The sequence below is a fragment of the Chlamydotis macqueenii genome, chromosome 2 (genome assembly GCF_036417535.1).
Source record: "Chlamydotis macqueenii isolate bChlMac1 chromosome 2, bChlMac1.mat, whole genome shotgun sequence".
NCBI lineage: Eukaryota > Metazoa > Chordata > Aves > Otidiformes > Otididae > Chlamydotis > Chlamydotis macqueenii.
The window spans coordinates 49,975,173-50,001,380 of record NC_141557.1 but is presented as its reverse complement, the minus strand read 5'-3'; the positions used below and the strand labels follow the sequence as shown (position 1 = coordinate 50,001,380).

Genomic DNA, 26,208 nt, shown 5'->3' with positions numbered 1-26,208 from the left:
CATAACAATATCCAATGTTTAAATAGCAAGAAAATTTGCCTTGTATGTAGGCAGGCTACAAAACAGTGCATAAAATTAGAACTGACTTCCTAGTGACATAGTTTTCTTTAGAAATGCCATGCTGAGAAAAAACTGAGGCAGTAATAGGCACGTTTTTCTTCAAGGCTGTTACAGAGAAGAAAAATAGCCCTGCTAAAATAAAGTCTTTTCTAACTTCATGTTTTCAAATCATACATATCAGCAAGAGGAAATGCCTTTATTCCTCTTGCAAATCAACTTTGTAACTCCCTGACAGAGAACTCCCAATTCTGCCAGACCTTTTATTCTGTGGTTCAGGAAGAATCAGCCTTACTTAAAATGCAAATAGGCCTTTCCTGTCTCTTGGTGCAAAAGTGGTTCTCATTCTTGCTATCTGGTGAACAGAAGAGGATGAAACTCACTGCCCTGTGCTGAAAAGTTTGGCCACAAGAGGTTTTTTGCAATGCATTTTTCACATATTCAGCAGCTTTGCTATAAATGTCTGTCCCTGAAAGGAAATATCCACCTCCGTACTTCTTAAAATATCAGCTCAGGTTTTTGATCATCTAAATGTTAATTAAGATGCTAGAATGCCATGATAAATAAACTAACAGCTAACTTTTATAGAAAGAAAAAGTCCCAGTCCTCTAAAAATCAAACACAATAAATTATAGCTAATGTTCTTTTCTCTGAACAAACTGACACTGATATCTCAATACCTACTTTTCTAGACAATTTTCTAGACTGCTGACCCTGTGCTTGTAAATCTTTGCAGCAGGTTGCTTTGCTGAGAAGGAAAATAGCTCAAAAAAAATAGGCATAGACTTGCCTACCAGAGTTGAAGCTAAACTGCTCCAGAGATGATGATGGTACCGGAGCTGAACAGGGACAAGGCAACAAGGAGAAATTGAACCTGGTGGTGTCCCAAAGGAGAACAAGCAGAGATCAATGGCTGATCTTAGTCTCAGTAATATTACTAAACATAGTCTGTTCAGTAACTCTTCTTGAGATGAAGATGGCGAAAGTTAGATTTCAAACAAGATTTCCATGTTGGCAGGCTCAGGTTATTTGTACCTGTGTTCTTACACATGTTGAAATGAAAAGCTATCCAGTTACAGTCCTCTTTGTGTGTTTTGAGATGCTTTGAAAAAGCAGTTGAATTTTGTAGAGTCACTCATAGGTCCTGAAATCTTGATCTTTCAAGGGCCTTGCACAATTATAGAGGACTTGGAAAAAGGAAAAACAATATTTGAAAAAAAACTATACTGCAAAATGAAGAGCAGGGCTCTGGGCTTGCTGAAAATGTGGGAAAAGAGTTACAGAACAAAAGAACAGTCTGACCTTAGCAAAGAGGTTTAATATCCTCCGTACTCTGCTAATGGATTTTTAACATTGCCTGTTGCTTACAAGGCTCCATCATCAACGGGCTGGAAATGACCGGCTGTCATGTGCCAGAAGATTAGGACAATCAATTAGGACTATAAAAGGTTTAGTTAAAAAAATCCATGATATGTAAATAGCTAGTAGCTCTCTGGCTTTCTGCTCTTTCAAACTTAGTGAGGTTTTTGGCTCTTTCCTCCTGTACCAAAACCACTCCCTCATCAGGGCAACCTCTTGGCTTTGTCCCTGATCTTTGTTAGCACAGACTGATGGGCAGCACCTGCAGCAATGGGCCTCGAATAGAAGCTGAAGTGTGACTTACCATGGCCATGATTCCTCTCCCTCCCTCTTTTGCCCATTTCACAGTAGCCAGTGATGTAGCTGGAAAGTCGAGCAACAGAAGGTAACTACACGTCCTCCACCTAAAATCTAGTGCATGGTCAAGACATAATTACACACAGGCTTCTGCTCCAAAGCCATTTCTTCCCTTAAATCACCTGTAGCAGAGGAAGATTTAATCAGAAGCGTAAGTGACAGCATGATTTACTCAGATTAGAGATGATTCAGGGCACCACAGTAACTAACTGGGCAGTTATTCTAGTTTTCAGGTGGGATCAGTTTTCAGGCAAGTTATTTTTACAATTAGTCACAATGTGTTGCTCCTTTACAGACTTTTACAATCACATTTTATAACAAAGTGTTTCAGTTTCTTTTCCATGCTAGTTTTGAAAACAGAAAATGAGATGGTAAATGTGGAAAAACATTCAAATGAAACCTTTCAGCCGAAGTGCAAGTTTTTTAAAAACTATTTTTTGAAGAAAAAGTTACTCATTTAAGTGAAATCACCTAAGTTGGACAGAAAACCACTTTCATTTACTACTGCCATCTGCTCAAAGAGGCAGTCTCAACCTCCCCTGTTACAACTTGAAAGAATTTAGTACCTGACACATAGCAGTACTGGCTTAACACACACCTACAAGTACACTTCCAGATGGTATCAATTATTGTTTAAACGAGTAAGAAAAACTTCTGTCAAATGATTGTACAGAAGTTTCTGCACCTCAGCAATGTAAAAAGAGTAATACTTGCCTGGAGCGAATCTGGGGACTTAAAACATATGGACAGTAAGCTGAAATCTTACCTTATTCAATATTCATATTCAAATAACTAAACCAAAAATACAAAAAATCTGTATTCTAAAATTTTGTCTATCAACAGGAATAATTCAATGCCTCACTCACAAACTGTCCACGGTTAGAAAGTATTTGCATTATCTGAATTCACCCTGGACTCAAGTTGGAACAAGCCAGGTCAGCTCAAGCCATGTCTTTTCTCATCTACACATGTGGTGTGCACCAGCATGACAACATGGTTCCTTGTCCAAAAGCCTTAATTAAAATTTTGACCATAATTTTGTTACCACTATTAGAGATAAGGAAACCTATAGGGGTAGCAAACAGGCTTGGTAGCTACAGCTGTCTGGCCTGTACAATGATAGAGCCTATGACAAAAGTCTAGCCAAATTAATGGGAAAACCTTGCTTTTAGCAAGATGATTTCCAGTGCAACATGAGCTGTTGATGAGAAGTTACTGAAAGCATGATTTGGTGGGGAGACATGTGAGGAGGGAGGGAAAAAAGATAGATCTGCATGTCAGAAGGCGCTGGCATGTAGTTGGATCTCACTAACAGGGAGCTGGGTCAATGCACATATTTGGATTTAGGAGCTGTCATGGCAAAAAATAGCTGACATTCTGAACACAAACAGGCAGCAGATAACCGCGTGTATGTGCATGGGTGAATGTCCAAAATTGAACTCCTGGACTCTCAAGCAGGGGCCTACTTGCTAGCTGTAACCAGTACGGGCTGATTGGAAATTTTGATAACACTTTGACTAAACAAAAGTGATGCATCCCAAATCTTCCAATTAACAGACAGGGGATCGACTCAGTAGTTAAGAGGCTGATCATGTGCTGTTCTTATGCACAGACTGGAGGAAGTGGGAGCTTGGTTTCCAGAAATAAGATCTGGTGTGAAGAGGTGGGCTCCTGAAAAGAAGTGGTCTCGGAGAAAAGAAAGGAGCCTAGAAAGAATGTGGTGAAGATCCTGGCCTGGGGAGAGGTCTGTGAAATGGGATAAGATCCTGGGAATGAGGAAGCCATGGACATCAATGCCAGGGGATGCTCAGGGACTTTGGTCTGAGACTGGTAAGCAAGCAGTGTCACGGCAGGAACAAACACGACTTTCTGCCCAACCTCCCAGGTCAGCAGTGACCTTCCTGCAGGGAAGGGGAGACCCAGGGAATGACATGCTGGCAGGCAGGTAGGGAGGGAGGGAGGGAGTGTGAGAAAGAATAAGCAGGGTAAAAGCTGTAATGTCACTGATTCTTCAGTAAAATCTGGCGTGCAGATCCTCTCTACATTGGCATTTATACTGTCTCACCCTTGACAAGAGCTCGGCATCATTTTTGATTCTTAGGTGAAGAAACAATCTAAATTTCCAGATGGGACATTTCGAAAGAGCATCTGTGAGAGATGCACCCAAACCCCATCAACGTTTTAAGTGATGAATTTTCTGTTGCTCTTCAAAAAAATCTCTGTTTCAGCTAACAAAGATTTTGTTGCCCTTGGAGAACACCACTCTGAACACCAGAAGCAGTTCAGTCTTCCAGTCTGTGTCATCAGTTTGTTACAGAAAACAACTGCTCATCAGAGGCTATTGCTTGTCTGCTGCTCCCCAAGAGAAACCATCCTGTGTCCTCCATTCTGGTGACATTTGAGATCTGTCATACTCAGTGACTGTTTATCCCGTTGTGCTGGGTTTGGCTGGGGTAAGGTTAATTTTCTTCACAGTAGCTGGTAAGGGGCTATGTTTTGGATATCTCCTGGGAATAGTGTTGATAATACAGGGCTGTTTTAGCTGTTGCTGAGCAGTGCTTACAGATTCAAGGCTTTTCTGCTCCTCACCCCACCCCACCAGCGAGTAGGCTGGGGGTGCACAAGAAGCTGGGAGAGGACACAGCCAGGACAGCTGACCCCAACTGACCAAAGGGATGTTCCACTTCATGTGATATCATGCTCAGCAACAAAAACAGAGGGGAGGTTGCCGAAGGCGGCACTGTTCAGGGACTGACTGGGAACCAGTCAGTTGGTGAGAGCAATTGTTTTCATTTGCGTCACTTGTCTCTCTTATTTCTCTCTTCTTGTTATTTTCCTTTTCTTTACAATTTATTATTATTTTAAAAAAAATTCAATTATTAAACAGTTTTTATCTCAGTCCATGAGTTTTCTCACTTTTACCCTTCCCATTCTCTCCCCTATTCTGCTGTGGGAGAGTGAGCGAGCAGCTGCATGGTGCTTAGTTGCTGGCTGGTGACTGAGACACCCAGCCAGAGGTTATTAATGGAAAATGGACTTCTGTGCTCAGCTGTATTGATGGACTAGATCTAGCAAAAGAGATCAAACACCTTGGTGTAACCTCTCCATATTTCCTGGCTGTAACCAGCACTGGAAGACAGACTACATCTCAGCTTGCAGCTGTAAATAGATGTGCATATGAACTCCTGAGGATGCTGATATGTTGTGCCTGGGCTTACAGAAGAAGGCAAACTGGTGGAACAAAATGAGGCTGCACATAGCAGCCTCTCATTTAAAGCCCAGTGATGATGGAGCTCTGCAAGCAAATAGCAATGTTAAAAATTCATCCCCATGCTTCACAAAAAAAAAGACCTCGGTCAGCACAAAGTCTGAATGGGGAGTTTCATGTGTCACAGGTCTTGGGATATGAAAGACTGCTACACTTTTGAGAGGTGCAGCTATAAAAACAGCCAATATTAGCACTGCAAATAGAAGTTCCCTCATCAATACACCAAAATCCTTATTTGGAGGGATCCTCCTGTGCATTAAATCCTCCCACACCTTTCTTTTGTGATCACTGAAGAAGCCAATCAGGGACATTGTAGTTCACACTGGATGAGGGATTATACCAGTTGTATGCCATTCCCTCTCTTGGCTGGGAAAGTGGAATTGTTGCAGGGAGTCGGGGGAAGATATTGCTCTCTCTCTTTTTTTTTTTTTCTTTCTTGCTTCCAACCCTTCTATTAAGCAGGAAATAATTTAGTGTTCAAAACAAAATATTTAAAGATTTTTCAAGATCATTGCCTGTATGTTATAAAGGAAGCTACAATGTAATAATAATTTTCAAATGTAGAGCGTGTCTTCAGAATTAGAAGGCAGGGAGAGGGTCCATGTGTGTGCAGCATCTTTCAGCATCTGAGATAAACTTATATTAAAGAGGAAAAATGTCATAGATTGTGTATACCTGGGAAATGAAAATTTAGGCAGTTTAGAGAAGATAATTGCTGAAGTTGCATTTACTTGCATTCATATTATCAAAGCAGAAAGTGCATCCTTCTATATTAAGGACAGTAACAAGCAACCGTGGGCAGGCCTCTTACTCTACATGATGGCAATGCTCTATTTCTTGCAAAAGCATTTCTGCTAATTGCCTCATTTTATAGCTTCTGCAACTTATAGTAAGGTAAGGCTCCTTATAATTTCCCTTCTAGATGCTGCTTTTGTCAGCTATGTGGCAATGTAATTATCCACATAACAGTGATACTCTGTTAGACAAAGACTCTAAGTAGAAAAATAATGTTTTTACTAGAAGGTCAGCTTCAAAGAAGATGCATTTAATTTGTTTATCTGAAAACACCCAATGTCCCATATGAGCTCAGGAAAAGTACATAGTAGGACATAAAAAAAACCAAACCTTGTATTCTGCTTCATCCCTAGGTCTTTAACAATTCTTAAGCTTACCATTATGTTCTTTACTAGAGCTGATCTCAGGAGCAATGGCCACTAGACAGTAAGGAGTTTCGTGTTTTTCAATGTAGTTTTTTGCCAAAATCATCTTGGCTAATACCACGTTAAAATACTGACTATAGATATACTGCTATTTTCAATTGTTTTCCATCTAGTCAGGCAGTAAACGTTGGTCAACATCTTTAAAGTCTCTTTTAACTGAGGATTAATTGCAGTTTCATATTAATATCAATTTCCCTGAAATTACAGTAAGCTTGAAAATTATCTAGTAACAAATGTGAAACATGCTTGATGCTGTTCAAGGACAAATTAGAATTTAAAATACATTTCCACCCTCTGTTCTCAGCTAAGCAGTTCCTGATTATCCAATTTACTGATAACATTCTTGCCTCATCTCAGAGGAGGAAGCCCTCCCAGAGGATAAACATACTAAAGATTTGCTTTTCAATATTTGCTTCAAAGTATGTTTAACTCTTTATTACCAAAGAAAAATATTAATATAATGCAGGGATAATGTGTGTCTCTCTGTAGCTACTTTACAAATGTGGGGCTATATGAATTGGATACTTTTTGTTATGCTTACTAAAACCAGGAGGCGAAATGATGAAGCACACCTATATTATGTATCCCATATGTATTTCTACCTCTTTCCATCTGTTCATCCCCACTTTATGTATTCTATTAGACGAACTATCCACTGTCTGGAATTTTCATAGGGTCTAGATGATACTGGCTATACCTGACTAGTCTGTAACCAACAGCTAACTGCATATGGTACAGTTTGATTAATGCAGTACTTTACTTAACCTCATATTTCCGGAAGGTTTTTGTTCAGCTCTTCTTACAGGGCTTCTCTCAAAAGTGGGAACATCTATGCTTACGGAGAGATTATTAACTCAAGGAAGAAATCATAGGAGAAGCCAGGTTAAATTTCAAGCCAACAGGTATCTTAAAATTATTACTTTGCATCATTTTTTTTTCAGATATGTGTTAAAAAATACAATGTTTTTGTTTCTCCTAACCGTAGCACAGCAGGCCATAGAGAACTGAAGTAATTTTCACTCACACTGACTCTCAAAAGTGCTAGAAGATTTAGGTGCCCAGAGCAATTCAGCATCAATTGGAGCAAGAGCCTCGGTCTCCTAAATCCAGAAGTGTATTTACTGGAGGGAAGGAGAAGGGAGAGACACGGACTTTAGGCCATTTAATAACATATGGGATTGCACTTGTTATCAGCCACTGACAAGGTTACACAAGTGCCTCTTTCCCTCGCAATCTAAACCAAAGCTAGCTTAATTCAGCTGCTTTTGAAAACCTCTTTCCATAGGGAAACTGCCCTCTTGCATTAATAATAAACAACATTTACCACTCCCCACACACCTCTCCACTATTATACTGTAATAGTCTATCATCTGAAAAATAGATCTGGGAAGGTTTAGCTGTGACTGCACAAGCTCATTGGAGAGGTGGACACAAAGCCTCCTCCACAAGCTGCTCCAGGGACATCTCCTCCCCAGTAGAAGCTCCTTACCCTTCTGCACAGGGGATAACTCCTATGTTGATGCAGTGGCAACACGAATCTCTTCCCCAAGATCACCTGGGCTGGGAGATGCCAGACAGACTGGGAACTGAATGAACTACAATATTTTTTCCTTTAGCCTGCAAGAAAAGCCTCAGTAAATAAAGCTGGTTTGTTGTTTTTTTTTTTTTTTTTTAATTTTGTTGTTGTTGTTGTTTTTTGTTTTTCTTTTTCTTAAGAGCTCTGGAGGAGTCCTCCAAACTGCCATAGCCTTGGAAACACAGCTTCAGTTGCAGTTATGCTTCCCAGGAGTAATTCTACTTTGTCTAGCTGCCAAGCAGTGGTGATTAACTTGTGACTGTTCATTGCATCCTTGTCTACCTGGATAATGCTGAATAAAGGCAGGCTTGAATCAAACCAGAACGCCTACTTAATGGAGTGAGGCAGCAAGCTTTAAAAAAAGTCAAGAATATTTTTTATGACGGAGCTGATCAGACTGGAGGCAGAAAGTGGTGTGTCATAGTTCCTGTGAAATTTTGGTATATTTAATAAACATCCACATAAATTACAGTTATATAAACACTTCCTCAAACTATGGAGTTTTTTCCATTACTTATTAGTCACAGTTCCTAATAGTCTAAGAGAAGAGGTTGTGACTAACAAAAATGGGGGACCACAGCTCCAGTCCAGATCTCTTTCCTTCTTTCATTCCCACATTTGAAAAGCTGGGCCCATTTGTCAACTTTGAGCCGAGCTTTAGGGAGGATGCTGCATTACAGCTTTGGGGGCAAAACTGGTTGAAAGTTCTAGTAGCCACAGCAGCACAGTGGAATAAAGAAAGAATTATTCATGGAAATTTTTTGGTTGTCTGAAACTCCAGAATGACTGGCTAAATCAGAACAGACAGTGGTAGGAGCGAGTCAATACTGAAGGGACAGCACAATTTCACTGCTTAAGCACTGTAGACTGGACTTAAACTGTGCCAGGGGTTTAGCATTGGTTTTATCTTTTTGCTTGCTTGCTTGTTGTCCACAGGATTCTCTGACTGGAACCTAGTTAGTTCCCTGAGAAGCAAGGTACTGAGTTATTTATCTCCAGAGCTGCAAAGATCTGGAGAATCTGCATCCAAACCAGAAACTCAGTTGGTCTCAGGGCAATTATCTCAGGTACCTAAGCCAGCAATGGTATGATCCAGAAGGTTTTGGTTTTGACTGTTATTGGACGTTGCAGATCAAGATTTTATTTGGTTTTTCAGAAAGTTTGTGGCCCTTTAGCACGTCTTTCCAGGCAAAGATACCCCAACATGTATGTCAATGAAACAAGTGGTTGGTTAAAATTCTGTGTCACAGTTAAGTATGGACTGAAACTGCTAAGTATATCTTTGAACCACAAAGAAACATAAAATAATGCAGTTATAAATGAGCAGCTATTTCCTTAAAACACAGCTTTAAAGGATTGACTTTAAAGTCAGCTATTTTTATAAACAAAGTGGCTTACTTTTTTGCTATACTACTTATATTTAACTTAGATGGGAATACATTAATTGCATGTAATATGCTTGGAATGTGTGGAAAATAACATTTTTTCCACGTGAGTCAGCACAGGAAATGAACTGGAAATAAGTAGAATGTTGAGAAGTCTACAGATGGAGATTTTTTTAAAATACACAATGTTTTTCAAGAGTAGAGTACTGACATCATGTTTTCTTCAAGAGTAAAGTGTCAGAGACGACTGATGGCACACCAGAGACTGAAGAAGAGCAAGAACTTGCTTCTGATCAGCACAGTTTAACTGTCTAATCTGATGCAACATTAATTTAATAGTTTCTACCTTTGGTGGCGCGAGGCAGTTTTGCCTCCCCTTATCGGACATTGCCACGAAGCAAACCCAGAGGTGTTCTGACTTGATTTTCTTTTCACAGTGATGTAAAATAAAAAAAACCCAGGGTCTTCTAAAAAATGACCTAGTTATATATTCCACAAGATACTTTGATTTTCAATTTTTTTTTTGAAATTTTGGGTTAGATATTAGAATAGTAATAAATATTAGCAGTGAGAACAGAAAATGAACGGGTTTCTAAGAGTCATACTGTGAGAGGATGTTCTTGTGTGGATATATTTAGGAATATATGTAACCCACCATGGAGCTGAATCCTCAATCCTAAATTAACCAATGCTGGAGCGCACAGTGGCAGAATACTGAGTGGCAGGAAGGGCTACAGAATCTGCTCCAAGGTACTACTGATTTGCTCTGAAATTATGTGAATTCTTGCTCTTGACTTCAGTATTAGAACTGACGACTGTATTTGAGCATTTGATGCTGCAAGAAGGCCCCATTAATGTAAAATGGATTCTCCATGCACTCCTCAGAACTCCCCTCAATCTGAGATTTTTCTCCCTTATTTCATTTGGCAGAAAACTACTGCTTCTAGATCAATTTTTCCTGCTGTTTAGTGAGGTCCCAGTCTAGTTCAGTTAGTAGGAACACTTTGACTCCTGTCTTTAATGTGAAGTATGAAGTGCACTATTAATACTGGTTTTATTTTTTGAAATTGAACCAATAAGCAGAGTTTCTTTTGAATACGTTGCATTGTACTCTGACATGCATGAAAAACATTTGAATGAGTACGTTTGCATTATACTGATCCTAGTAAACATCTTCCCTCTGAATGCTGAAACCAGCTACATGTATTTGGCTTTCATCTTGTGACTGTACTTCTGTCGTATGAACAAGCACACGTGCTGCATCCCAAAGGCAACATTCGGCTCATAGCGCGTAACAATCAAGGAGAGATGATGCACATACTTTTTGTAGGAAGATAGTGTTTCACATTCCTTTGCTTTAATTTTGCTGTGAAAAGAACAGCACAGGGAGCCCACTGCCTCTGCTTCGAGTGTCCTGTTGGCTTTGAAGCTGCAGAGGGATTCTGCCATGCCAGTGAGACTGAAGTGCGCGCTGCATGCTCGTGCTATGCACAGTTCATCACGCTGCCCCGTACCAAACAGAGCTGCTTAGTTCATAGATCAGAGAGCCATTTAAGGTGAACCTGGAATCATTCTTGGTGGTAAAATTGAAACCATCTAAAGTCAAGACGGGATTTTCCTGGACTCTTTCCCCTAGTCTTCAAAACACGTATCTGTCTTAGCCTTTATTCTCATCAATAAGGAATTTAAAGCCACAGACTCTTTACTCTCAAATGTCACTGCCCGTGAAAAATGCAAATAGAGAGAACAAATAGGCTCCATGTTGCAAGTGTGAATTTGGAGTCCCTGCACAGAAGTGTGTGGGGGCAGAGAGTGCAGCACAGCTGTCTGATATTGACAAATTTGAGCTATGTCCTTGAACACCACTTGCTCAATAACAAAAAAACAGCAACTAGAACAAGATAAGGAAATACCAAAGGCAAAAATAGTAAAGACAACTAAAAAACTATAACCAATCCAAACGAAGCATAAGGCGCATGAACAGTATATTGCTACCAATCGAATTAGATGATTAAGTGCGTGCACTTCGCATGTAACTTAGATAAATTATAAAAGACTAATGCTGACTGACAGTAAAGGTCTCCGGAACACCATCCACGGAGTCCATGATTTACTGCCACAGAAGTGAATTATTTTCAGGCTGCTCTTTGGGAACAGGCTTGACACGATTTCCTGAAAAGCTGCCTGTTTTGCTTTGCCATCCCCATAACCAACAGTTGCACAACTTATATGGACTAACTGAACTGCAAACAGTAACATTCAAATCTCCCATGCTGCTTAAAATACAATACAGTGAAACTAGGCATGACTGCAGTAAGGATCGAAGAGAGAGGATTACAGGAACAGAGTAGACATCCGTCTATGAGAATCAGGGCATCTAGACTCTAAGGCATCATAAGGTAAAATTCTTAACATCTTTTCTGCCATACCTCCAAGCAAAGATGTGCTGGAGGAGGTCACAGCAATTCACCTCAGCCTGCCACCAGACAAAATATGTTGCATTAGCTTCTTCAGCAATTATGAAAGGCTTCTTTCTTTAATGAAGTGGCTAAGACACAGAACAGAAAATGGAAGCTCTCAGAGGATAGAAGAGAACAGAAGAAGTTCGGATCACAGGTGGGGTTAAAGATGGTGTTTTGAGCTTTTAGCTATGCTTCAGGGGTTTTCTATCCAGGGCGGGACACAGATTGCCCAGCAAAGGAGAAGGGCACGGGCGCTTATGAACTTGAGTTACTCCCTGCAAAGGTTGCTGCCAGTAACAATCCATCTTGAGCAGCGGTGTTTTGAAAGAGTATTGCTGAGTTGTGAAGATTTGTGATGATATTAATCTCCCTACAACTTCATGAGAAGCTGCCAGAAGTGCGAAGGACTTATATTTGCAGTATATATTTGTGAAACCAAGTTTTGATAGAACATCCAACCACATTGCAGAAAAGAGACAAGTTCTGGGCCTGCTTCCATACCTAAAGTTATTTCTACTAACTGCCTATCTTCCAGACTTCTTTTCGGTCTCTGGACTATGAACGTCCCTGACACTGATGCTTTACTCATTCTCCCTTTGACTTGTTCTACCATTTAAAGTAGAAAAGAAACTTAGAAACTGGAAAATAACACCAAAAGTCTGGGGTAAAAGCTCTTCTGTTTCTCTGGACTCAGTAGAGCCGTAGTACAGAGAGGATGAAATCGGGACTCATGTGTTTCATTTTTTTAGTTGATGGAAGCAGAGTTGTCTTGCATCAGATCTAATGTTCTGCAGACGGCTGCCTTTTCCAAAGAACAGGAGTTCCTCCATGCCAAGGGACATGAGTTTCATACAGTAAGCTAGACTAATTACAGGCAACAGTTTGTACTTAAAGACCTGCACTACTTCTACATGAAGCTAAACGAGTGTTTTACCCCTTGTCATGCCTAAAAACCTGGAAATTGTGTCACTGACTTTCACACTGGTACACTGCCACAGAGTTTATTCCTGAACTACTGTGCTGGGATAACTAGATGATAAGTAGCAAGAAGACGAAATCACGTGCACAACAAGCTCGCTGCAACAACGTGAATTTCTAGGACCAGACTTCTAAGTAGCAACTCCTGCAGCTTCCCCCAGTGGTGACCATACATGTTCTACACCTCCAGCCACCACTTCTTTCCTGACTTCTCCTTGCACAGCCCCATAGATAGTCCCTAGCATGAAGGCTGGCTTTTTAGGCTTTCCACACTGCACTGAAAATTACCTTACGGGCAGGGCTCAGTATGGAGTTGCTCTCTACACACTGAAGAGAATAATAAATTGTTAGCTCTGTCCTTTATGTCTGTCTGTCAGTCAGTCCCTGGCAGTGACTTACATACCCATGGACAATTTCAGAGAGAAGACAAGGTGATCTTTCAAAGCTATAATACTTATGTGAGTTTTTTTAAGTAACAGGGATCAGGTAGAAAGGTTCCGAGAAAGTGTGCAGTGTGAATTCAGCTGTTACTTGTTCTGTTGACCTCCTCTCCCAAAACATGTGTCCTAGACAGCCAACACACACACACACACAAGCAGCTCAGAGCCTGTCACCCAGCAGATGCTACTTCTTGCCCAATTGGCACTTTAGAGAGATGTGAGGCAGCTGGAGGAGGTAGGCATGGTCACCACAGTGAATGGGAACGGGTGGCATTGCAGGGTGTGCATGTGAAAATAAGCAGCAAAATAATTAAAATTACTGCTATGGAAAAGAGTAAAGATAGTGGACCCAAATTGACAAGATGGATTTTTGCTGTTTCTAGTGTAACATACAACAGAGTTTGTGCTTGGTGCTCAGTATAACCTGAATGAGAGAGGAATTTGACTCTATCTGAAACCCTCACCTGTGATTTGTGAGAACAATATGTGTCTACAAGGCAAGAGACCTGTCAACAAATATAGAACTTGTACTGGGCTACAGCAGATGTGACATGAGTCCAGATCCCTTTTGCATGAATACTCTCAAGTAGACATCTGGGCTTACGTAAGTTATGGAAAGGTCATCCTGCAAGTCCTAGCATGGACACCCATACAGACTAAAAAAATTGTTTCTTACCAACAATCATGTGGTTGCAGACATCACAGAAGGTGGGTTTTTTGAAGATGTGCTCCTGGAAGATGTGAGCCTTGTTGTTTTCTGGCAGATGCTGGGCTCTGGTAGGGGAGGATGCCTGGCTCTCTGAACTGGGGAGCTGCCCAGTGCTTGTGCTCACCTCGGGCATCAAGTCTACTTGCAGTTTCACATCGCTGTTAGTCCTCTGGAAGAAATTGTCTGCACTTTTACTCCGCAAGCTTTTGGTCTTGAAGGAGAGTGATCGTTTCAGTTTCTGCAGCTGCAACAAATAAGACAGTTACAATTACCACCTTTTCTTCTCCAACAGCAAGGCAAGGCTCCTGGTTTCGGAGTGTGCTGCTAATATGCGAACCTGGGAGCCACTAGCAGACTCTGAATGACCTGAACAATAAAATTAACTTTAGAATTTAACCAGCAATTTCAGAACAAAGAAAACGATCCCAATCAGAAAATAAACTACTCTACATACACTTTCTGAGAGACAATAAACTTGACAGCCCTAATGAATGCTTCTATTGGTCTTTTCTTTACATATGGTCTTTTCTTTACTGTAGAAAGTTGTACACATTGAAGAATATATCCTTTGTATGCAAGCATGAGAGAACTTGGAGTATTATTCATCCTTATATGGTCCCTAAGCAGCCTGTAAAGCCTTTTCGGGAATAGCTATTAAATGGCAGTACAGGAGGACTGAATTCAGTAAATATATTTGATACACTCAAATTTCTTGAATTTGGCAGAAAGAGAGATTATACGCAGTTTTGACTAAGAAATTTCTGGTTTAATTTTTTAAAGGAAAGAAAGGCGCAGTAACAGTATAATTAACTAGCAAATTGATAGTTAATGCATTAATTAATTAATACTACATAACACACATTCACATCTATTCTTTTGTATTCTACTATGTATTGACTGTCAGACTATTAAGCACCACAATAAAGCATTATTAACTTAAATTTGTTAACTTAAACTCTTTACCTGTAAACTGTCTTGTCTCTTATCCTTCCCTCCTCAAATTTTATATAAGACTGAGAAGGGTGCCAAGTGAGGCATAGAAGCTATCAGGATATCAGTTACACAAATCTGTGAGTTTGTCAGCTCTGATGGCCCATAAGTAAAGTCTGGGTAAAAGGAAAGCCAGCTCTACGTCCTCTTCATGTTTGCTATCTCTCAAGTGTAATACCTCCGCCTCACCTTTCACTCAACATTATTCCAACCACTGCAGAATCATTTCGATCACTGTTGCAATTCTCCAGACAAATGTGATGTAACAACTGAAATTTTCCATGTCACTCAGGCTGTCTGTAGTAACCAGCAGGAATGGTTTGTATTAGAAACTGTTTATGTTAGAAGTAATGATGATCAGGAATCATAATTCACACTAATACAGCCAGAAGGAGTTCACATCCTTGCCCAGAAAAGCAAGGCACTGGTTTGTCATATTCACTTAGTGGCCTCAGAGCACTTGCTCTCCCCAGCTTCTATTCCTGATCCATCCATTTTCTTTATGATGCAGCTCAAAGCACACTGTCAGAGAGGACCCTCAAGGCATTCTGTGTGAAGTCTCTGTTCTACTTTCAGACATGGGCAGCTTTTTCTTGGAGAAGGGAGATGATCCAGTTCTCTCCCCTGCATTTCACAACAAACTCCCTGAGTCCAATAAACAGGCAAAGAGCTGCCCCTGCTGCTGGTTAACAGTGTTTGGGTTTGCTAAGTGGAAGCAGATTGCATTCTGCTCTCTGAGCTGTTTCTCCACAATGACTCTGAGAGCAGGGAGAGACCAGAGCCAAGGGGCTATCCCACATGCCCTGCTCTCACCCAGAACTCTCTCTGGATTCAAGGGAGGAGCCCTGGATCCCAATGAAGGAAGTACTCACCTGTTTGCAAGAAACTCTCAGCCTCTGGGGTAATGTGTAAATAAGAGCAATTAAGTTGTTAAATGCCAGCTATGAGGCAAGAGCAGTTTCTGAAGCTCTTTCAGCTGAAGCTTAAGTCATGGACAGGCTGAGTCCAAAGCTCACTGTACAACAGCACCAATGAAATGTGAGATCTTCCCTCTTCTGCTTGGATGTTAAGTCCCTAGCTCCTGAAATCACTGAGGTTACTCAGTACTGAGATTACTTCATCTCCCCAGTGACAGTCAGGAACTCAGCAATAATTCACCCCCTTGCTCCTGAAATGCTTCTCATTGAAGTCAGACCTAATTAGCATAGCAAAACACAGAGAATTACACCACCACAAGGTGACTGAAATGGCGTTTGTTATTGATTTGCCATCCATTTCTACAGTGCCACATGAAATTAATTAAATTTCAAAATGCTGCTCCTGCCCCTGAAAAAAGACTAAGCTGAGCAATACAGTATTTATTCTATCATGAAACAATTGTCCTGCTAGTTTGGACAACACATATTTTAAGGAGCTCTGTATTTACTATCCTCATCCTGTTCTCCTGTGCACAGTCATTTGCCAGTCAACAGATGTACCAGCAACATTTCCTCCCCCAGGGCAGAAAAGTCAACAGTTTTCCAGAGAGGGGTAGTCCAGCATTCAGGCTATGCATGTCCAAACATACGCATACACACTAAGGTGAGCATGCAACTCCATGCGTGTCCAACCACAACGCTCAGAGTAAGACACCTATTCGAGAACGAGTCGACCAAGTTACATTTACGGATTTGGCAGGCACCTCCGCACAAGCTCATCTGTCTGAGATTCCCTGAGCACTGCCCTGTCCAAGTGTGGTTGAACAATTTCCAAACAAGGTGGGTATCCTTGTTGTTACCCAAATGCAGATTTCATATTCATTTGCATCCCGGCTGGAAGACACCTACATATTTGGCTTGCATTGCATACCTAAAACACTAATGAAAGTCTGCTGTTATTATACCCCAAATAGGTTACATGTGTACAGAAGTGACTCTGCAAAACATAGGCAATGTTTAGCATTTTGCACAGCTAATTACAGACTTCGCTGAGTACTGTTAAAAAGTACCTCTCAGATCAGAGTGCACCTATCTTGCATAAGTGAGAATATACAGGACAATAAAAGATTGGCATCAGGTTTTAAAATTTGATCCAACTTTCCTTTTTCATACTAGGCCTATGAGAGAATTTGAAATAGGATACCAGTATGTGATCGTTTACCCAGGAAAAGTTGGCCCAAGCAAGGGCGAGGGCAGGTTGCTGTGCAAATAGTACAAATTGTAAACCCGTTAAAGCGTCAGTGGTTATTATGCTGCAGTCAAGCAAGCATCACTTCACTTACTTAAATACCACCATCTCCTCATTTTGAAGTTTGTTATGGCCCAGACTTATTCTTTTATTGGAAGATTTCAAATGCAATTAAGTACAGGCATGTAATATATGGCCAATTTTGATCTGCTGTAAACTGATTTAATGCACTTGTGGTGTCACTGGCTCCTAACAGAGATGCTATAGCATTCACCTGAGGCAGGAATCAGCTTTACCAATACAGAGGACAGTATGCAAATTTTACTATTCATTATTTCTTTCTGCAGATTTAAAAAGTCCAAAGTTAAATCTTCGGAAGAAACACTACTGAACTTTGGAAAAACCTGTGACTAGGGTTTTTCTGCACTTGATACTTAATTCAACACTTCAGTGAACCACTGTGTATTGGGACTGAAAAAAAATCCCTAAACCAAATACAAGAAGACTTGAGATAAATCTCCTAAGCCTTTCACATTTTCTCCTCTGCAAGGAAGGCTACAAAGTGGCTTTCATTTAAATAAAAATAAAAATTAAAACTAAATTCTGACAAGCACAAGAGTTTTTCTAGACTTGTGATAGCATCATGAGACTTCACAAGGCAGACAGTTCAGAAACATGAATCCTTGACATCAAATCCATGATATTCCTGTTGTTTGAAACTAGAGTCAGGGAAAAAAAAATGTCTCTAGTTAAATGCATTTTATCAGTTATAGAGACTCTCAGTGACTATACATACTAACCTCATAGGCAAAGTAGAGATAAGTGCAATAGCTAAACCTCAAAGCTTGATTAACCTTTTTTTTTCAGTATCACCCAGCACAATCTCCATCTTCCGCAGGGTTACTGACTGTTCAAGCTTCAAGACATCACGAAGCTCTGACAAACCACTGCTTATCAGCACCTCCTCTGTTCCTAATTCCCCTATATTAAAACTCTTTAACTGCTATAACCAGAAAACAAGAGGTAGCAAAAGGACAGCTATTGAAATTCATTCCTGGCATTAACTAGGTGCCACTGCTTTTGACGTGAATGGCAATTGCACCTGCCCTCACCAAGACTTTATTTGACCTATGCATTGGAAGCACAGAATTCTTTTCTACAATTTTGGTTTAAGAACTTCCTATGGAAGTTGAGATGTTGTCAATGTTTTGAGCTGTTTTATAATCCCTAGCTTTGCAATTACAAAAGATAATCATCCATCCTGCAAAAAAGTAATTTATTCAGGCTCTTAACTGCTCCCTAATATCTCCTAATATTTTTCCTTTGCCTCTCCAGCTTGCCTCTCCATTAGCAGTCAGTGTGGCTCAGTAGGAGTGGATCTGGAGAAGGAACAGGGGCTGTTGAGGACCCAGTATACACACCATATGCATTTCAGGGCACAAAGTACTCTAAACCAGACCAGACCATCAGTTCTGGCATGCACTAGGAGCACACTTGGAGCACAAGCAAACCCCCAAGTGATGCAGCCTGTGCTGTATGCATGACAACAAGGACCAAAGAGGGGTGAGCAGCAACAACTGGGTGATTTGCTTCGAAAATGCACTCCCAAATCAAACTAAAATGCTAATATAGGTGTCCCCTATGCCATCACCATTTCTTTAGCCCTTCTTCATCACACCTTCTCACTATCGAAAACTCAGGGAAAGCCTCGCTCTCTCCACATCCTACACACAAATGCTTCATTCCCTTTCCTGAAGCTCCCTCCTCAGTGATCTCAGAGTGAACGGTGGTTACTAGGACAAACTCTATATTATATTACACTAATATTATATTACATTACGTTATATTATATTACATTACATTATATTATGTTTGCTTGGGCCATCGGCTTTGGCATTCAGAGCAACCCCCATGGAGTCTGCCCACATCAGCTTATTTCCCAACATACTTGGTCTGGTTGTCTTTCCAGCTGCTGCTAACCACCCTTGCCAGCAGCAGAGGATCCTGTGCAGCATGGGGCCAACGAGGAGATTGTTTTTTAAGTATCCACTCTTAACTGCCTTCCAGGAGAAACGCACAAATGAACCAGGCTTATTAACTGTACTTTACTGACAGACCGTATAACCAAGCCCTCATTTTCAGACATCAGCTGTCTGCTCCATTGCTAATGTTCTAGCCATAAATAAAAATATTGCTTGCTCCTCTCTGTCCCTTCCTTTACACTAGTGTTAACAATATCATTAGATGGATTACAAGTAATACAAGGTATTAAGAGTTAGAATGAGCCATCAAGCCAGTTTGATTCCTCCAGTTCTTATAAATGTAGCTATTTTGTTCAGCTATGCAGACTAAAAATGCTTTGTCAGCAGATTTCACTCTGCTGTGAGATAAATATCAACCTTTTGTAAGGAACCATTTATTCTTCCTTTCAGCTTCTTAGAATAAGTTTCCAAATTATTAGACTCTCACATTGTGATAAAAGAAAGATGGATATGCACAGGGCCAAGATGATGTTGTGTAGATTCACTAGAGAGCATGTTAGGTACATGGGACATTAGGGGGATATTACCAAAAAGGACTCGGACCAAAGGCCGTTCAAATAAGGGAAAGAACAGAAGTCTTGATGAATGGAGTCTATTCTACTGACTGCCGTCCATGTTCTGGGTCAAGGAGCATTCAATTTTTATTAGCAACTCTCAGAACATGCTTCAGATGTTAACTTGATTTGTTGAAGGGCTGGGTGTTACCAGGGTGTAAGCTGGCCTGACGGCGTTGCTGGGCTTCAGCTAAGTCTGCTGATTAAGAGCAAACAAGGAGCCAGTTCAAACACAAGTGCTTACCTTTGCATGAAGGCTAATAATTTTCTTCTTAAAACTGAGGAATACAAAAGTAAGTGATTTCTGAGCACGGACAAGGGTTTGGTTTTTTTTTTTTTTCTGGATTTGATTTGAAAATGCACTGCCTTGGCATTTTAATCAGCAAAAATAAGATTATGACATGCCCAAAGCCAGTATGCAATTTCATAAATAATATGTGTGTTTGCCTGCTGATGAGAGAAGTACCATGTCTTATAGCATTAACAAGATAAAAGGATATTTCAAACACTTGAGGGCTTGGTATTGTTTACTGGCAGAGCATCCGTGACAAAATTTGTGAGCAAAGCTGATTATTTTTCTACCTTCTCCTTTCTAAATATTAAATAGTAAAAATACTCTACTAGCACAAATTGAATTAGCTAAACTAACTTCAGTTGTAGCTGATCTATACAGTCTGAGAATCTGGCCCTATCATGTATTTGTATCTGCCCTAGCCAGCTCTCTTGGAAGCTGTATCCTTTTAATCCACTGCAGACAAAGAAGGAGAGTTTGTTATTGGGGAATCTGCTACGTATTACATTTGTGTGTTTTCCCAAAGAGATTGCATAGCTGGCATTACAACAAATGTTTGTTATTGCTGTAAAATAAATAAACAAAACTGTCTGCTTGAATACTGTATTGGACTAGTCAAAGGGGAAACATTTTCCATAATACCTAACAGTAATATTCGTAGTGATTTATTGAGTATCTCTAACTACACTGGTTGACTCTTGTCATTCTCAGATTTCCTCCCTGCCTTGTACTGTTTTTGAAACCCACTCACTGATCCTCAAAATTATTTAGGATATAAACCTTTTCAGGCAGGGGTCTTTCTGTGATTTTTTTTCACGTGTAGAGTCTTAATGACAATGAAATGCTCTGATTGGCATGCCAGGGTGTAATAGTAAAACCCTTGATAGAGCCTCAGGGTCTGAAAGCATGAAATCTGAAAGGGTGCTCAGTGGTCACTGCTCTCACAAATGTCATTGTGAATCACATGTTCTAAACCCTCTCCTGATGAACTACATCCTTGGCAGCTGTGCGTTTGCATCTGTAGTTGGCAAACCTCTACATTATCAAAGAAGTACACTCTGCATGTGTAGCCAAATTGTGTTTGCTTAGCAGACCTTTTTCTTATATATGACTCTGGTTAGGTTTAAACTGAGCAGAAGATTCCACCTAGTTCTCAACAATTGCTCCTGCAGTTTGTTTGAAATTATTCTACAGTTTGGAGTATGTTATCTTTTAATATCGCAAGGAACCAGGATTAGCAAGTATGTGAGACAAATGTGAAAGAAAGTCTTGAAAGTTTTAAGGCGTGAAAGTATGAAAAAATTTTCCCTTGTGCTCCAAATTCCTTTATATATCTTAAAAATTCAGCCTAAGATGTGACAGGACAAAGTAATGCAGTCCAGGGAGTGATAGATTTGAGGAAACACAAAAAATTTATTAACCATAACAATTGCCATCAAGTCTCAGGGAAATCCTTCTTTTTGTCTCCATTATGTTCAGAATTGTCTACTTAGTTTTAAGGCATAAAAAGAGTAAACTCTGTGTTAGATATTCTGCAATTGTGACTTACCCTGAGCTCGTATTACCTTCCCTGCCCAATATATTTTCATATTAACTTCAAAAGACTCACAGTCACTTAAACAGTTCAAAATAGCTTGGAAAATGGAGGAAATATATGCAAAATAAATGTAATTATACTTGTATGAGTGTTGAATCTAGAAAATTTTAAGACCTTTTTATTGAACACTAAGTCCACCCACCAACACATTTAATAAATTTATTTATTTAGTCAAAACTCTCAAATTTTATATCCAACAGCATTTTTGCTGTTGTGTTTTTGAACAGCTCTATTTTGGTGTATTTCTCTGTTTTCTTCTAATCAAGCTATATAAGAAAAAGTAATCTAGAAAGAGAAGAGTGCATATTACATGTCTCTTCCTGAGAGACCTAGTCTCTGTTAGTGTTTCTTCAAGCTTCCTAACGGGTTTGATTCAAGTTTAGTATGGGAAAAATGCTTGCAATATCACTCAGCCATGGTTTGTGTTCGGCCTGCTTCTAGTAGAGAGGAAAAACAGTGAATCTTTCTCAAATTTGCAGCATTTCAAGCTAACAACTCACAAGATCTTTCAGAGAAGCTTTACTGTAGCTTTCCAAAGCTCATAATTCAACTAATGAAAATCAGATTAACAGTCACAAAGTCAGATCTTCCCTGCTGCTTGCAGGGGGGTTGGACTAGATCACCTTTAAAGGTCCTTTCCAACCCAAACTCTTCTATGATTCTATGATCTGCTGGGTTCATTGTGTTGAGCTCGTGATCACCAGTTCTTCCTCCTTTGGGAACATACACATAAATAAAAACACACTACAAATCAAACTAAGCAACACTTCAGCCATGACCAAAGCCTGTTGCTTGTTTTATATCGGAGCTGGAAAACATTTTGTCCCTTTGGTCTCCTCTCCTGCCTTACGTAGCAAAAAAAGAGCTGCTCCTCTCGGGAGCAGGAGGAAAGACTACAACAAATCCTGCTTTTATATCCAGGATTATATTCTCCCTGCTGCTAAACAGCTGTTCCAACATGGGTGGCACCAGCTGCAGTAGATCTTTATATTTCAGGTTATGAAAGGTGGCTGGTGGAATAACCAGCTGCAAACCCCTGTGTGGTTCCTGTCTCTCTTTCATAGTTTGGCAATTGAATTGTCTCCAGTCTTTCCTCCTGAAACCAACAGGAAAGCTCACAAAGAAAGCAAGAGATAGTTAGGAATAGTCCTGCCATTTTTTAAAAAATCCTCCTTAACTTTTATTTTCTAGATGGGTACATGTTTACAAGATCTCATTTTGTTCTTTGGGTTTCATCTCAGGCACCTGGTTGCTAAGCAGCCAGTCATCTTCATACTTTGTTCCCATTAGGATGAGGCACACGTGTGATTATCTCTTGCCTCTTGACATAGAAGGAATTTGGACTGTTATCTCTGAGGTCCATTCCTTCTGGGAATCCCACATCTTGCTGCCCCGTTTGGGTATCTCTTTTCCATTTCAGCTTCTAAACGGAACAGTGATTTCCCTTTGGTAACTCTCAATTTAGTCATTCACTAATCTTTGCTGCGGTGGAAGTGGCACAATGAAATTTGGAGATTAAAAGGCTGGATTTCAGAGTAATGTAAATCCAGGCAGCCCTGCTGAGGTGAAGGAAGTTACACTGGTATCTACCTGCTGAGAGTCTTCAAGAATAATAATAATAATAGGGCCTGAGTTTGGCTGCTTTTATTTCTCATCAATAATCTGCAGCAAATGTGATTGCAAAGGTAATATTAGTCATCCTTGATTGTATCCCATGTCTGTCCATCATTATTTTCCACTATTGATCTTAGGAGAAATAAAAAATTATGACCCCTTTGGAATTTTTTTTTTTTTTTAAAAACAGTGTTCTGCTAAAAAGTGCTGGTCTACCTATAGCAATAGTTTCCACTAATTTATTCTACCCATTTTAATTTATCTTTTATTTTTTTTTTTAACAGAGCTGTTTTATAATACTTTAAATGGTAGTATATCTCTTGAAGCAAATATGGAAACATATCTGGCAGGAAGGCTGATAATAACTGAGGGCAAATTAACATTAGCACCAGATCCCACATACTGTATAATCACATTTGTACCATCTTAAAACAAAAGGGAAAACTGAGATCTACTGGGAGTTGTTATAGTTAATATTCTGTCAGTGTTTCCACTCCTACTTCTGGGCTGTTGAAATTGCTTCGCAATGAAAACATGTAAGTGCTCAGCTCTACAACAAAGTTATTGTCACTGGGCCAAATCCTAAGGTCTTTGCTTACTGCTAACTCCTGCTGACTTCAGCGAGCATGTTTCCTGAGTAAAGGCTTGGAGTTTGGCTGGGTTGTTGTTTGGTTTTTTTTGTTTGTTTGTTTTGAAATAAAACTTTTAGTGTTTTACACCGTGCATTAAAAACAAAGGCTTTCTGTGTGCAGCATGAAAAAACGCCTGGCCGCATTTGGTGTGTTCTTATCTGGCTGCCTTTATTCAACCCTTCTCAATTCCCTTCTCTTTTTTTAAAACCATCTCCGTCAATCTCTGCGCCTCCACAACCAAATATAGATAGATCCAGAGGGACACCTATGCTTCTTGCTTCTTTTGTTTTTCCTAGACACTTGTTTCAAATTCATACTTCATGTGAATTAATTCTGCCCAAACTTCTTGCTTAGATAGTGTGCTTTAACTCTGAGATGATGTTACCTCATTTTCCGATCAAAGAAAGGACCAGAAACACAGTGCCAAAATTTGGATGCTGTATGGCCTACTGGCTTAAAAAAAAGCCCCCAAGCACAGATATTTTGGCCTACCAGATCCCACAGGTTTCTACATTCCCTTCTTTGCTGCCTGTTTACAAACGGAGTTTCAGATCCAAATTTTACAACTTGTTTCCATCTTTCCATTTAAAACTCTTCTTGGTGGGAGATGGGGTGGGAACTTGTGTCTTACAGAATATTAGCAGTGTTTGTTGGTTCACTTCCAATTTTTCTTTTTCATAGTTGCATTCCCTTCTTGTGCACATTTTTGCAATCTGGTAGCAAATTTGCTGCCTTCCATCTTCTTTTTATCCCTCAAGAAGACGACAATGTCCCATCCTGTGAACGCTGCTCCTTACCAGCCACTCTGGAGGCCAGGGCATGCGGCCACCCTGGCACTGCCTGTTCTGACACCCCAAGTTCAACAGGACCCATATGGTCCTGCTGCGGAGCCACATCACTACCCTGGCACCACTCTGGACCGAAGTCCTGGATCTGGAGGAAGAGCTGACAGCATAGGTCAAGCAAAGCTAGTTAATTCCTCTGGGCTTCTCCATGCTTTACCTGGGTACCCACTGACTTTCCTTCATCTTGTATATCCAGTTCTAAAGTCCTATAAATTTTTTTCCTACCTTGATAGCATCTTCCTTGTTCTTTATCTTCCTTTATCTTTGCTGTTCACCACAGCAGAGATCTGTTTATTTCCAGATCTGGCTTATTTTTCATTAAAGCTCTTCTCAAAGTGCAACTTATGGCATGTGTTTATCCCTTTCAACACATGTACTTGAGTCTAATTTTCTAATTTTCAGAAAGTACTTCCAAAAAATTTTTGAGGAAAATTACACCTGCAGTACTGGTTTCCAAGGAACCTGTTACTAATATTGAAAGTCCATCTTTTGTTTTCTTGTTATTACGTGTTAGTCAAAACTGCAAAAACTGCAGTGTCCTACATAAACAATAGGATAACCCTCCACAAGAAGAATCTGTTTAATTTGGTGATGGTATTGTCATAGATATGACATACAGTTATTTGGCACTTTATGGAGATGTTTGAAGGCCTAAACAGTGCTTCAAGAAGTGGACAATGTAAATACATATATTTGGAGATGTTAATTGGCAAAAGTTGTTACGTATGAGATTTATCATACATTTTTGACTCATTTTGCCTCAGGCTAATCCATTTCTTTTATTTTTTTTTCCTAAACCTCCAAGCTGCTGAACATCTTCAGCCAGATATTATTTCAAGATCAACCCTGCAAAACAAAAACATTTTATTTTTATCCTCACTAGCTGCACAACTTTCCTCCTCAAATTACCTCCATCAAAGTTTCAAGATTAAAATGGCTGTCTAAACTGCAAAAACATTTTTTTTTCATACTGAGATAGCTAGCTTCATGTAAAAGGCAGAGAATTTAAGACTATAACTCTAACTGCAATTTTTTCTTTGAATGTTAAGAGAGATTTTTTTTAAGTCCCTCAGAATCCCCTAAAGTTAAATTGTTGCTAATGAAAGCCTGCACAGAAACAGCTAACAATAATAATAATAATAATGATAATAAAATTGTAACATTTTCATGAGGTTGTACTCATCCAATAAATGAAGCATATCCAAACTTCTTATTTTTGGTGTTGAAAGAGAAAAGACCTGGATCTTGAACCAGTGAAACTGTGATGCCTTTTCTGACAAAAATAATATCAGCAAGTTCAACAGGAGCAGCATACTGCACAGGGCTGCACAAGGGATTCAGGCCAGAAGGAGAGCAGGGGAATAGAAGAAGGAAAAGGAAAGTCAAGTTAGGACAGAGAGAGTTTTAAAGAATACGAATCCTGTGTCAGAGGGGGAATTTCCATGAGGTGCCTCACTTTGTCTAGTCTATTCTGCTGTCAGAGTAGGTACAATTCTTGGTATCAGCAGAGTAGCACTGACTTGTAAGGAGTGTGACATATTACAGCAGAAATCAGAGCTACTGACCGCTGCTGAATTGAACATCCAGCATACTGCTAACTTCTGAGATTTATATCCATTTTCTCCTGTGAGATTTGGGGTTTGGTTTTGGTTTTGGTTTTTTTTT

The 26,208-nt window shown here is 39.9% G+C and overlaps 1 protein-coding gene across 1 annotated transcript in view; it reads right to left on the bottom strand.

Annotated features, from left to right (window-relative positions):
• STAC (SH3 and cysteine rich domain) overlaps positions 1–26,208 on the bottom strand; it is a 76,251-nt gene that overhangs the window by 38,122 nt on the left and 11,921 nt on the right. Inside the window, exon 2 of the mRNA XM_010126699.2 lies at positions 13,779–14,055. Coding sequence (XP_010125001.2) covers positions 13,779–14,055 — 277 coding nt within the window. The remainder of the gene's footprint in view (positions 1–13,778; positions 14,056–26,208) is intronic.